General features: G+C 58.5%; 1 protein-coding gene across 1 annotated transcript; it reads left to right on the top strand.

Moving 5' to 3' along the window:
• AGAP2 (ArfGAP with GTPase domain, ankyrin repeat and PH domain 2) lies at positions 1-12032 on the top strand. Its single transcript, XM_059934669.1, has 18 exons — positions 1-1233; positions 2905-2963; positions 3595-3682; positions 3869-3954; positions 4102-4249; positions 5220-5354; positions 5687-5796; positions 6226-6384; positions 6546-6632; positions 6716-6820; positions 7258-7420; positions 7604-7723; positions 8458-8586; positions 9827-9975; positions 10077-10167; positions 10284-10506; positions 10634-10889; positions 11069-12032. Exons 1-18 carry the CDS (start codon positions 63-65, stop codon positions 11309-11311), a joined length of 3522 nt encoding a protein of 1173 aa, XP_059790652.1. The 5' UTR covers positions 1-62; the 3' UTR covers positions 11312-12032.
• Positions 12033-14003: the final 1971 nt, after the last annotated feature.

Raw genomic sequence — 14003 nt, 5'->3', positions numbered from 1 at the left:
GGCCCCCCTGAGGCAGTCCGGGGGAGTCCCTCCCCTCCCCAGCTCGGGGGTCTCGGGGCCCCATGAGCCGGGGCGCGGGCGCGCTTCAGCGCCGGACAACGACCTACCTCATCTCGCTGACCCTGGTCAAGCTCGAGTCGGTGCCTCCGCCGCCGCCTTCTCCGTCTGCGGCCGCAGCTGGTGCCCCGGGGACCAGAGGTACTGAGACCGGGGATCCTGGTAGCCCCCGAGGCGCGGAGGAGCCGGGCAAGAAGCGGCACGAGCGTCTCTTCCACCGGCAGGATGCGCTGTGGATCAGCACGAGCAGCGCGGGCGCCGGGGGCGCCGAGCCCCCCGCCCTGTCCCCGGCTCCGGCCAGTCCGGCCCGCCCCGTCTCCCCGGCTCCCGGCCGCCGCCTCTCCCTCTGGGCCGCCCCTCCCGGGCCCCCACTCTCCGGGGGGTTGAGTCCCGACCCCAAGCCCGGGGGCGCCCCCACCTCCTCCCGGCGCCCCCTGCTCAGCAGCCCGAGCTGGGGGGGTCCGGAACCCGAAGGCCGGGCGGGCGGCGGCGTCCCCGGTTCTTCCTCCCCGCACCCCGGCACCGGCAGCCGGAGGCTCAAGGTGGCGCCTCCTCCGCCGGCTCCCAAGCCTTGCAAGACCGTGACCACCAGTGGCGCCAAAGCCGGCGGGGGCAAGGGCGCCGGTAGCCGCCTGTCATGGCCCGAAAGCGAGGGCAAGCCCAGGGTCAAGGGGTCAAAGAGCAGCACCGGGACTGGAGCTTCTGCCGCTGCTGCTGCTGTCACCGTCGCCGCCGCCGGGGGAGGGGGAGCGGCAGCCACGACCGCCGGTGGGGTCGGGGCTGGGCCCGGAGCCCGAGGGAAGTTGTCCCCTCGGAAAGGCAAGAGTAAGACCTTGGACAACAGTGACTTGCACCCGGGACCCCCTGCTGGCTCTCCGCCTCCGCTAACCGTCCCAGCAACCCTGGCTCCAGCCGCTGCTGTCACCGCCGCCTCCGCGCTGCCCACTGGGCCTGCACCTCCAATCACTCTGGAGCCTCCAGCTCCGGGGCTGAAACGGGGCCGGGAGGGGGGCCGAGCATCCACTCGAGATCGCAAGATGCTCAAGTTTATCAGCGGCATCTTTACCAAGAGCACAGGGGGGCCTCCTGGCTCCGGACCTCCTCCCGGACCCCCGGTCCTGTCTTCTGGCAGCGGGTCTAGGGAGCTGCTGGGTGCAGAGCTCCGCGCTTCCCCTAGTGAGTAGGACCAGGGCCTGAGAACAGGGAGGGGAGGGCACCTGAAATGCTCAGCTTGGGGTGGGGGAGCGGTGTGCAGGACTGACTTAGAGAAGCTTCTTTCTTGGGTGGGTGGATGAACCAGGCTCAATTCTCTGCCAAGGACTGGGGCAAAGGATAAGAGGTCCTGGGTGAGTAGGCATTGTGGGACATGAGAGAGGACTTGATTTCAGAGGGACTCAGAAAGCCTCAGAGCTTTCTGGGAAAATAATGCCCTTGGTCAGCGTGGCTGTAGGAAATTGCTCCCAGAGAAGCCCCAGACCCCACTTCCAGCCTCAGCTGGACTCTGGGAGATGGAAACTGGGCTTTGCTTTGCCCAGAGGAACACTGAAGGTGAAAGGGATGAGGAAGCCTCAGTTTCGCCTGAGCACTTGGGGTAGGTGGCATGAGAGTGACCTTGCAGGCAGCTCCTCGCCAGGGACAGGTCTTTTCCTGGGCTGAGAGCAGGCTAGTGAGGCAGCAGGGAGGCAGTGGGTTTCTTTCCAGGCAGTGAAGGCCGATTGGGCAGTACGGGAGTACGTGGGGGCTGGAACGTGCTGAATACTTGAGTGTGAAGGGAGAGGGGGCGGATAGGAAGCCTCACTTCCCCCACCGCCCACCCTGGCCCCCGAGCAGCATTGAAACCTGCAGGGGACCGACCAGGAGTGACTCAGGGGGGTGGAACTGCTGCAAAGGCAATTCTTACCCCCTGGAGACTTGGGAGAGGGTGCGGAGAAAGTAGTGTCTTTTGGCGGGGAGGGGGGTGTCTTTATTTATTTATTTTCTGGAAGAGAGAGGCGAGGGAGTCTTGGTTCAGCTCACACTCCCGGGAGAGGAGGCGGGTCCGAGAGCGCGGGCGGCCCCCGGGGTTTGGCTCTGGTGCGGGTGGGAGCAGATGGCTCCGGATCCCAGAGTTCCCGCCGCAGCTGCGGCGCCCCGGGAACGTCCGGCTAGTGTCAGGCGCGGGGGCTGGACCCGGCGGGAGGAAGGAGCATCCTTCCCTCCCCCGTGCCCCCCATCCCTCCCCAGGCCTGTGGCTTCTCTCGGCCAGGGAGTGGAGCCCTTCCCCACCGTTCTTTTGGAGGGTGCTTGTGGGAAGGGTATGGGAGAGGGAGGTATAGAAAAATCCAAGCTCCATTCCTTGGGCTGTGGGGAGGGGTCAGGGCCACCGTGCCGTTGACCTTGAAAAGGGGGAAGAATATCCTCACCTCAGTTTCTGTCCTGTGAAATGGAGATTGAGGAAGACCCACTCCCTTCTATGTCCCAGCCCCTCTTCCTGAGATCTGCCCTGAGAATCTGTCAGGCCGGTAGGGAGGACACCTTTTCTCCTTCGAGAGGGAAGAACCCGCCACTGTCAGAGCCTTGGTCCCTCGGTCTGGAGCAGGGACCTACGTTTGGGGATGTGCTTTAAGGGAGATGCCAACTGAAGTATTTTTGTCTTGCTGGCTCCGTTGCTAAGCAACCACTGAGCGGCAGCAACAGCTGTGGGGAGAGCGGCTAGGACGGGAGGACTGGGGACCACTCTCAAACCTAGCCTTTCCACACAGCTCTCCAGCCCAGGCTGGGCAGCTACAAAAGGAGGAGGGCTAGCTGAGGGTTGGGAGCCCTCCTTGGCCTGGAGCATCCCCTCTTACAACTCCTTTTCCGTTACAGAAGCTGTGGTCAATAGCCAGGAATGGACTTTGAGCCGCTCCATTCCTGAACTGCGCCTGGTAGGTAACCCAGTCCCCTTGTCTGTATGAAGATTGACCCGCCCCCCCGCCCACTGAACTCTCAACTCTCTCTCCTTCACCTCTTCCCTTCCCTCTCTGTGAGAATGGGGAACAGTTTTACAGTTCTCCAGAGATTCTACCTTCATGGCACCTTCCTGGGACTTGATACATCCGCACAACCTTTTCTTCTATAGTCTCCCTTCTTCCTGCTTGTCCATGGTCCTCTTCCAGGCTTCTCATTTCTGACATCTCCCCTCTAGCCGTTCATGTTCTGTTGCCTAGAATTGGGTAAAATTTTCCAACTAGTGCCTAGTGCTGTGACATGCCCCCCACCAGACATGCAACTAGTATGTTTCCTAAACAACACAACACCAAAAAAAAAAAAAAAGGGTACTGAGTTGTTGACATTCTTCAGCTTGTTGTACACTTCCAGCTTGAGATCACTTCTTACCACACGCATGGCCTGATCCTCCCAAATGCTGTCTCCTGACTGACTGTCAGCCAGGCCCTGTAGGACCCTGCTTGGATGATTTAACACTGCCAGTCCCTCTGAGTTCTCTGGAGTGTCCAGACTCAATTATCCTCCTTCCTCTTAATTCCTGCAATCTCTGTTCTACAACCTTGTCCTCAGGGTGTGCTGGGTGATGCCCGGAGTGGGAAGTCATCGCTCATCCACCGATTCCTGACCGGTTCATACCAGGTGCTGGAGAAGACAGAGAGTGAGTTCTCAGGAGCCATAGTAAGCTAAGGATTGGGGTCAGGGATCCAGGCAGTGTGATCAATGACTATGCAGGTATGGAGACCAGAGGGAAGGATGAGGCCAGAATAGCTAAAGTACAAGGAGAATGGGGAGGTTTTGTGACTATGACCTCTGACCTCCTACCACATCCAACTCTTCTGGACAGGTGAGCAGCACAAGAAAGAAATGTTGGTGGATGGACAGACTCATCTGGTGTTGATCCGAGAGGAAGCTGGGGCACCTGATACCAAGGTGAGGGATGAGATGATGGGGTAGGCAGGCGGGCTGGGGTCAGCACTAGCCAAAGGAGAGGGCTCTGGTTTCCCAGGTCTCCTTGGGAATAGCATCCAGAGGACTGGACCTGTCTGACCATCCATTTGCTCCCTCACGCTCCGCAAGTTCTCAGGCTGGGCAGATGCTGTGATCTTCGTCTTCAGCCTGGAGGATGAGAACAGTTTCCAGGCCGTGAGCCGTCTTCATGGGCAGCTGAGCTCCCTTCGGGGGGAGGGACGAGGAGGCCTGGCCCTGGCATTGGTGGGGACACAAGGTAAGGAGGGGCTGGGGAAGTGCTGCTTTCAGGGGAATTCCTACTGGGTATCACCCAACATAGGTGAGAGCTTGGTAATGTGTCTTCAAATAAGCTTGGTCTCCAAATAAGAGAGTCATTAAACCAAACACAAACTTACCAAGGTCTGAGAGAGAAAAGAGGACTCTCCAGGATGGAAGGGACAGCTACAGTGGCAGTCCTCATTCCTCTGAGATGTCACCTACCTTGTGTTTCTCACGCTGCCATTTCCTGATGCCGCCACCATGGTAAATACAGAAAATCTCAGGCCCTAGTGTGGCTAGAAAGCCTTCTGCATCTTCCCCTTGCTACGGCTGGGTCAGGCTGACACTTTTCAAAGGAACTTATCTAAAAACAAAGAGAAGACACACATGAAATGATGGAGAAAACACAGAGAGGGCCACCAGGCCATCTTTTCCAGCAGAGCCAGGGAAAGCTTCTCCAGTACCCACCTGTATAAAGCCGGCAGGACTTTCTATCTGGATGCCTATCTTGCAGGTGGCTGCTTCCACCTGTCGCTTGCCTCCTGCTTTCTTGCTGCAGATGAACAGTCCACCTGTTATCCGTGGACATTCAACCTCTTCCTAGCTCATATGCCAGGTGTCCTCCCACTCAGCTCAGGGTTCACTGAATTTGCAGGGCTGGGTGACTGTCACTCATGAGTCTCAGCCATTTCAGACCTTATCAGGATGTTCCATTCACCTCTGGAGTATTCTTTGAAGACACTCACACAGAGCTAACCCACCCTACTCATGCTGCAGCTGGGCATGTGAGCTGGGCCCAGCATTCACAAAAGGCTTATATGCTCCCATTGCACTGGGTCATAGGAGGGATATTCTCTCATACCCTGTCCTAGTGGTCCCAGTCTAGGACTAGAGCCCAAGAGAAAGGAAAGCAGCAAAGTGGGGATGGGGCCCCCTCATCCAGTTCTCCCCCTTTCTTGTCCCCTTAGACCGGATCAGTGCTTCCTCCCCTCGGGTTGTGGGCGATGCTCGTGCCAGGGCTCTGTGTGCCGATATGAAGCGCTGCAGCTACTATGAGACTTGTGCAACCTATGGGCTCAATGTGGACCGGGTCTTCCAAGAGGGTGAGTGTGGTGATCCCCACATATGTGGGAATCAGGGAGCTGGGGACTAGGATGTTCTTAGAGGTCACACATCCAGGCCTCTCTCTGTGAGTGACAGGAAATTTACCTGCGTAGGAGGGAGGAGGGACCAGGGAGGTCAGAGAAGGTTTGCTTCATAGCCACAGGTCCTTCTGGGCAGGAGGAGCTGGCTAGGCTACAGGTGGCATGAAGGCCACAGTGACAAGGAAGTTGGGGCCTATGTTATCTCCTGGGGAGTTCTCAAAGCTGGGCAACGAAGGATGGTCTTGGGTATCTGCCCTGCTCATTCCTCCTTCTCCTCCCCCTCCCCTCAGTGGCCCAGAAGGTGGTGACCTTGCGCAAACAGCAACAGCTTCTGGCTGCCTGCAAGTCCCTGCCCAGCTCCCCAAGCCACTCAGCTGCTTCCACTCCTGTAGCTGGGCAGGTGAGTTGGGGTTTCAGGGTCCACAGAGGGGCTGGTAGGAATCAGAGGAAGGGCTGGTGATCCAAGGACAGGTACAGAGAACCCAAGGAGGTCGCGGGGGGCAGATGGAAATGGCAGTGATACCATTTGTAGAAAGTGCATTGGACTGGAAATCAACCAGGTTTGAAACACCATTTGCAGTGTCCTTGAGCAACTCACCTAAAGGTCCTAAGGTTGTCAGGAAAATTGTATGGCATAATACTTGTGAAGTCAACCTTTGCAAAATCTAAAGCACCGTGACAATGCTAGTGAGGAGTTTTATTATTAATGACAATACAAATAAATGGTGATGAGATGAAGGAATATCTCAAATTCCTCAGAACTAGATGTAACTGTAGCTTGGTGGGGTGGGGGCATCTCAGCTGTTCTGACCCCTCCATCTGCCTGCAGGCTAGTAACGGGGGCCACACTAGCGATTACTCTTCTTCCCTCCCATCCTCACCCAATGTTGGTCACCGGGAGCTCCGAGCTGAGGCAGCTGCCGTGGCTGGATTGAGCACCCCAGGGTCCCTGCACCGGGCAGCCAAGCGCAGGACCAGCCTTTTTGCGGTATTGGACATTCTAACCTCCTATCATCTTGTCCTCTGTTACCTGCCCATCTTCCCTCATCCCTAGACCTGTCTGTTGGGCCCTCCTTCATCTGTCTTCCCTGTCCTTCCGTTAGCATATCCCTCTATCCACCCTCTAACTGATGTCAATAACCATTCCAGAATCGTCGGGGCAGTGACTCTGAGAAGCGGAGCTTGGACAGTCGGGGAGAGACGACGGGGAGTGGGCGAGCCATCCCCATCAAACAGGTGGGTGGTCCAGGGACTGGGGGCAGGCTGGGGGTAGGTGGTCTTAATTGGTTTTCTCCCATATGCCTCTTTCCGTTCTCCAGAGCTTCCTACTAAAGCGAAGTGGCAACTCCTTGAACAAAGAATGGAAGAAGAAATATGTGACCCTGTCCAGTAATGGCTTCCTGCTCTACCATCCCAGCATTAATGTGAGTGCCAGAGACTGGCTGGGCCACACTGGCTGGCCTTGGATGCACTTCTAGCTCTCCCAGTCTGTGCCTCTGACAAACACCAACATCGGTTCTGGGAAGCGCTAGTCCTATTCTTTTCAGTTTAGCAAACATCTGTTAGGCACCTACCATGTGCCCATGCAGGAGATGGAAATGTAAATACATCTCCCTAGGACTTGCAGTCTAGTGGGAGAAAATGGAGGAAGGACCTCCACCTGGCCTGCCATTCGGGGATGCTTTCTGGAGGAGACAGTGCTGGGCCCAGTCTGTTGGGCTCATCCCCTAGAACTCATCCCAACCCAGTCCGCTCCTAGAGCCCCCTCTCCACCCCTTCTCTAGCTGATACTATTGGCTGCTTCCCAGCACCACTGAGGACCCCAACCTTCCCTATACTCCCAACCCCTATACTGCTGCAGGATTACATCCACAGTACCCATGGCAAGGAGATGGACTTGCTACGAACAACAGTCAAAGTCCCCGGCAAGCGGCCGCCACGGGCCATCTCTGCTTTTGGCCCCTCAGCCAGCATCAATGGGCTGGTGAAGGACATGAGCACTGTCCAGATGGGGGAAGGCCCTGGTGAGTGGGACTGATGACAAAGGGGCAGGAGAGGGGCCAGGGCTAGGGAAAGGAGGGGTAGTAGGGAAGAGGGGAATGGGACTGGTTAAGCGGGAAGGTGGGTGATGAAGAGGGACCATGTAAGGAATGGGGCCCAGAGACTGAGTAGCTCACTGAGGATTTATCTTCTTCCCCTTCTGACAGAAGCCACCACTCCTACCCCAAGCCCAAGCCCCAGCCCCAGTTCCCTGCAGCCACCACCAGACCAGACATCTAAGCACCTGCTGAAGCCAGACCGGAATTTGGCCCGAGCCCTCAGCACTGGTCAGTGAGGACTCACCCTCCATCCACTGTCTTCCAGATCCAGATGGGATGCAGTGGGAAATGAAATTGGGGTGGGAGCTTGGAGGCTGAATGCATGAGTGGACACCTTGAGCATCAACTGGGTGCCCAGGCACCCAGCTCAGTCATACTGTGTTTAGCATAATGGCGAAGACAACTGGGTTCTAGAGCTAAGCTGCCTGAACTTGAACTTGAATCCTGGCTTGCCACTTGGGCAAGTTACTTGACCTCTCCACACCTCAGTTTCTTCATCCATAAGAGGGAGATAATAGTTTCTACCTCAGACGGTTGCTTTGAGGCTTATACTGAGAACATTGTGCAGCACATAGCCAGCCATCAATGTCTGGAATGTTTGGAAATATGTATTTTTTAAAAATAGCAAGTAACATTGTAACAAATGGTCCTCACAACAACTTTGTCGGGTCAAGATTATTATCCCCATTTTAGGGATGAAGAAACTGAGGCTCAGAAGATTAAGTGACTTGCTCAAGGTCTCAAGGCCAGTAAGTGGCAGAGCCAGGATCTGAGTACAGGTCTGACTCTTAAACCACTCATCTGCCCTCCTCCCCAGGAATGATCAAGGGGGACCTCCTAGAGAGGGTTGGCTGAGGAGGGGGACCCTAAAATGCCAAATCTAGTTCAGGGGAGACAGGCTATGGAGAAATCAGGAAATCTATGGAGGGGGCAGCTGAGGCAGCTGTGTCCCCCTCCCCAAGACTGTACCCCATCTGGAGACCTGAGCCCCCTGAGTCGGGAACCCCCTCCTTCTCCCATGGTGAAGAAGCAGAGGAGGAAAAAGTTGACAACACCATCTAAAACTGAAGGCTCGGCTGGGCAGGCTGAAGGTGAGGCCCTGGTGGGCAGTTCTACTCCCACCCTGGACCCTCACCCCCAAACTCCAAATCCCTGACCTCACTCCTGCAGAAGGAGGAAAAGTGCCTGAGCTGAGTGCTTGACTATCATTACCACTCTGCACAATTATTTAGTGAAAAATGGATGGATGCCCCTCAGCCCCTGTCCTTCCTCCCATTCCCCAGCCAATGCCTTTTACCCCAGTAGTCCCCAGCCCCTGTTCTCAGTGACCCCCCCCAAGTCTGTAGCTCCTGCTCCCTCTCCTAATGACCCTCTAATTCCTGTTCCTGCCCTCAGCTCTGCTTATCACCCCAGCCCCTGCACCCAGAAGGCCCCATGACCCCCAGGGACTCGGCCCCTGACCTCTATGTCCCCCACGGACCCCCAGGGACTCAGCCCCTGACCTCTATGTCCCCCACGACTCCTCAGCTCCTGGGCTCTGACCACCCAGCTCCTGTTCTCAATAACTTCCCTGTGATTGCCAAGCTCCCCCAACAGCCTTTGACTACAGTGATTCCCATTCCTGCCCCTAGTGACTCCCCCCAGATCCTTGAGACTCCTCCTGAACCCCAGGCGTGTGAACACCTGTCCCCTTTCCCCGTGTTCACTCAGATCCTGGCCATCCCTTCTCCTCCCAGAGACCCGGCTCCTCACTGGTCATGACAACCAATCCCCACAGCCCCTGCTCTCTGCCGGGTGCTCAGACCCGGGTTCCAGATCTGCCTACTCTCATGGCTCTTGGCTTCCGCTCTACTCTGCTCCGGGGCCACTGACTTTAGTTCTGCTTTCTCTCCCCATCTGTCTGTCCTGCTTTGTCTCTGGAACTGTCTGTCACTATCTCTCTCTCCATCTCTCCGTCTGCCTCTCTTTTTCTCCTTTATTCGTCTCTTTCTCTCTTCTGCTCTTCATTCTGTCTCTATCTCCTTCGCTTCGGGAAACCAGCCAAGCGCAAAATGTGGAAACTAAAATCCTTTGGTAGTTTAAGAAATATTTATAAAGCAGGTAACAAGCGGGGAGCTGGGTGGGGTGCTCAGCTGGGGTGCAGAGGGGCGGGGGTGCCCCTGCCTTCCCCTGCATGTGCTCGGGCTTCCTGCTCTCCCCCACCCTCTGCTTCCCCAACGACTCTGCCCCACTCCCAGGGCCTTGGGATGGATATCAGGGAGGAAGGGTTTGGGGAAGGCAGCTCCTGTTTGAATTCTGTCCCTCATGACCCCATCCCATCCCCCCACCCAGAGGAAAACTTCGAGTTCCTGATCGTGTCCAGCACTGGTCAGACGTGGCACTTTGAGGCAGCCAGTTTTGAGGAGCGGGACGCCTGGGTTCAGGCCATCGAAAGTCAGATCCTAGCCAGTCTGCAATGCTGTGAGAGCAGCAAGGTCAAGGTAATGGGTCGGGGGTCGGGCGGAGAGGAGAGGTGAGTGTCTGAGGAGTCCGGATAAGGGCTCAGAGGGAGAGTCAGTACTAACCCCAACCCTCCCTGCAGTTGCGCACAGATAGCCAAAGCGAAGCCGTGGCCATCCAGGCGATCCGGAACGCCAAGGGGAACTCTATCTGCGTGGACTGCGGGGCCCCCAGTGAGCGCAAGGGAGCAGTGGAGGGACCTGGGAGGGAGTGTAGTTCGCTGGAATTGATGAATGCTGGTGTGCCCGTGCTGCTCGGCCAGGAGCTGACCCCTGCATTCCGTCCCCAGACCCCACGTGGGCCAGCTTGAACTTGGGCGCACTCATCTGCATCGAGTGTTCTGGCATTCACCGGAACCTGGGCACACACCTGTCCCGCGTTCGCTCGCTCGACTTGGACGACTGGCCGCGGGAGCTGACCCTGGTGCTGACAGCCATTGGCAACGACATGGCCAATCGCGTGTGGGAGAGTGACACGCGGGGCCGTGCCAAACCCACGCGGGACTCTTCGCGGTACGCGTGCAGAGAGGGGTAGGGGAGACTTAGGGTGTGCGGCTCCCGAGAGGGTCCCCTGGGTAGGGAGCAGAGGTCCTGGATGCGGGGTCCCTAGAGCCCTTCCCGTTGATCCCTGGTCCTGCAGGGAGGAGCGTGAGTCATGGATTCGCGCCAAGTACGAGCAGCTGCTGTTCCTGGCGCCGCTGGGCACTTCCGAGGATCCGCTGGGCTGCCAGCTGTGGGCCGCGGTGCAGGCCCAGGACGTGGCCGCCGTTCTCCTGCTTCTGGCCCATGCGCGACACGGGCCGCTCGACACCAGCCCAGAGGACCCGCAGCTTCGCTCCCCACTTCACCTGGCGGCCGAGCTCGCCCACGTCGTCATCACGCAACTGCTGCTATGGGTACGTGAGCGGGGAGATGGTAAAGGGGTCTCTGAGGGCTCCGTCTGGCAAACAGCCAGGCGCGGGAGAGCCCGAGGGCCCCAAAGGGACCCTGGAAGTGGGCGTGGCGATCCCGGGGAGCCGGCAGGCGGGGATTGGCCCCGGGGACGCTCCGTAACGCGGCCGTCTCCGCCCTTTAGTACGGCGCCGACGTGTCCGCCCGCGACGCGCAGGGCCGCACGGCGCTGTTCTACGCCCGCCAGGCTGGCAGCCAGCTGTGCGCCGACATCCTTCTCCAGCACGGCTGCCCGGGTGAGGGCGGCAGCACAGCCACCACCCCCAGCGCGGCCACCACCCCCAGCATTACCGCCACGCCCAGCCCCCGCCGCCGGAGCAGCGCCGCCAGCGTGGGCCGAGCCGACGTCCCCGTCGCGCTGGTATAGTTGCGCCGCCGGAGAGACACCCCCTACCCCCCCACGGGCCGGGCACGACCACACTGGGTGGACCGCTGGACAGATGCACCCACTCACCTCTCCAATCCGCACCCCGTCCCATGGGAGCACTTCTTAACCCCCCCCAAGAGGGCACAGCCCCCACGCCTCCCAGAAGACACAAACTCACCTCCCTCTCCCCAGCGAGGCATGGAGACCCCATCTTGACACGCCCCCTCTCCACTGTTTGCACACTCGGATTGCTCTGGGTCTACCCTCTGGGTGTTTGCGGGAGGGGACGCCCCCGTCGCGGTCCCTGCTCCTGGCCGTTTGGATGTGCCCACTCGCGCCCCCTAGGGGTGGGGGAAAAGACCCAGTCCTGCCTGTGCTCGACAGTCCCACGGCGCGCGAGCACTTACCCAGGCTGGCTCCTGGGGCGACGCCACGCCACAGGGAGGGGTTAGTAAGTGGGGGGGCTAGCCCTGGGACTTGGGGCCAATAAGGGGGACCCTACTCCTTCCATGCTAATCTCACTGCCCAGTGAAGGGGGAAGGGCAGCGAGGGGCAGGACCCCTGCTGCCCATGGGGGTAGGGGGTCCGCAACCCTTTCCGTGAAAGGGACCATGAGGAGTGGAAATCAGGACGTTCCCCCCACATCCACCCATGGATGGAAGCTAGAGGGTCGGGGGAGCCTAAAGCCTGGGTCCCTCCTCACTACTATCTCGGGAGGGAGAAGGGATGGAGCAGGAGCGGGCTAAGGGGGACTTGGGAGGGGCCTTGTAATTTATTGCTTTGTTCCCCAACAAGGGGGCGGGGGCGGGCAGGGCTTGGGGAGGGCGTTTCAGGGTAGGGGAAGCCAAGGGTGGGCAGAGGGTGGGGTGGGGTGGGGTGCTCTCGGGTTGTGAGTGTCTGTGACCGTGACTGCGTACCTGTGACTGTGCAGCGCCCGTGGTGATCTGGGGTAGGCGGCACCCCTGCAATGGGACCCCTCCCCCACTGTTCTTTCTGTCCAGCCCCTCCCTTCCACTGGAGCAGCTCCAGACCCAGCCCTCAACCCCAGGATCCCTCCCAGCCAGGGTTAAGAGGATGTGAGATGGCTGGGAGGGTCTCCAGGCCCCCTGTCTCATCCCCAGAAAGGGGGTGCTGGGGTGAATTTACCTGGCCCAGCCCCGCCTCCCTCAGTCAACCCAGCCCTTGGGCCGTCTGTGTCAGTGGTTTCCGGTATTTTTTTTTCCTGGCTAAAATATTTTGCAAAGGACCAGGTAACTGGGGAGAGGAGAGGGGCGGGGGCAGGGGGGGAATACCCCCGCCTCATCTCCTCCAAGGCAGGTGGTGTGAATCTTCTTCAACAGCAATTAAAGAGGAAGTGATTTTGTCTAGGGGGTGAGCTGCTGGTCTGTTCTTGAAGAGTTGGGTCAGGGAATGGCCTTGGTCAAGGTGGGGAATTGGAGGTGGGAGAGGGCCAGGGAGGGTGCCTCCTCCTGGGGCTGGTGGCAGGGCAGTATCCAAGGGCACGGAGGCAGTAGGTCAGATGCTCCATCATGTACAACAGTTCCAGGTTCATGTAGTGGAAGGAGACAGGCAGGTCAGGGCAACAGTGGGGACCCAGGGAGCAGAGGAGTCACTAACTCCCAAGATGACTCCTGTTTTGGGAAGGAGTTGGGGTGTGGAGCTTAGAGAAGAGGACAGGGGAGGGGGGCTGCTTGGAGGGGTGAGAAAATAGAGTAGCTTTGGTTAAGAGCAGGAACTTTGGAGTCAGATCTGAATTTGACACCAGTACCTCCACTTCATAGTTAGGTGATCTTGGGCAGGTAACCTTGGTGGCATCTGTTTATTTGTAATCTGAACAATATCTGTTCAGAGGGCACCTGGTAGGGGCTCCAGCATCAGTCCTGGAGGACTGCCCCAGGCCAGCCTACCCACTTTGAGCACCTGGTACCAGAAGTAGAGCTTTATTGTAGGGGTCCCTCTCCTGGCAGGGAGGGAAGGGATGGAAGGTCTCCCAATCACAGATGTCCCTGGTGTCACAAACTCCATGTTCAGCTGAGGCAGACATTTGCTCACCCCCATGTCATGCACAGGACTGCAAGGACACAGCAGCCTGAGGCCAGCGCAGCCGCCAAGAGCAGCAGCATCTCGTGGTTCAGCACATAGCCAGTCCTGCTGTTCCTTGTGTGCAGCTGAAAGCGTTTGACCTGGTAGAGGGACCGGCGGGGGAGGGCGGTGGCGGGCGTCGGTGGGTCAGCAGCCTGCGCGGGCTGGGCAAAGCCACACACGTGTTGTCAGCTACCTTGACAAACCAGTCTGTGGCCCAGCGTCCTCCAGTAGGGTTGGTTCTGGCCCTCTGCACCCCTCATCCCCACGAGGGACATTCAGTTGCAGGTGCACCACTGAGCTGGTTGCAGGAACAGGCCCAGATCCCACTCACATGGGAGGCCCGGGTTCTATAAGGCCCTAGGCTGGGTGACCACCTAGCACAGCACCCTGACCCAGGAAAAGGTGGATTCAGGGTTGCAGGTGCAGTAACAGGTGCAGATGCAGGCATGTGGTCTGGGAAGGCAAAACAAGAGGAAGAGAGGCAAGGAGCAAAGAAGACTCAACTGGAAGACCCAGCCACCCTTCCCCTCTTTCATCAGAGACCCTGGACTCCCCCACTCCATCCCCACTTTCCTTCTTGGTGGCAAAAGCTCACTCCCTTCCTCAG

Source organism: Balaenoptera ricei, chromosome 10 (assembly GCF_028023285.1).
Source record: "Balaenoptera ricei isolate mBalRic1 chromosome 10, mBalRic1.hap2, whole genome shotgun sequence".
NCBI classification, from domain to species: Eukaryota; Metazoa; Chordata; class Mammalia; order Artiodactyla; family Balaenopteridae; genus Balaenoptera; species Balaenoptera ricei.
The sequence above is the reverse complement of the archived record's forward strand: the minus strand, read 5'-3'. Positions and strand labels throughout refer to the sequence as shown.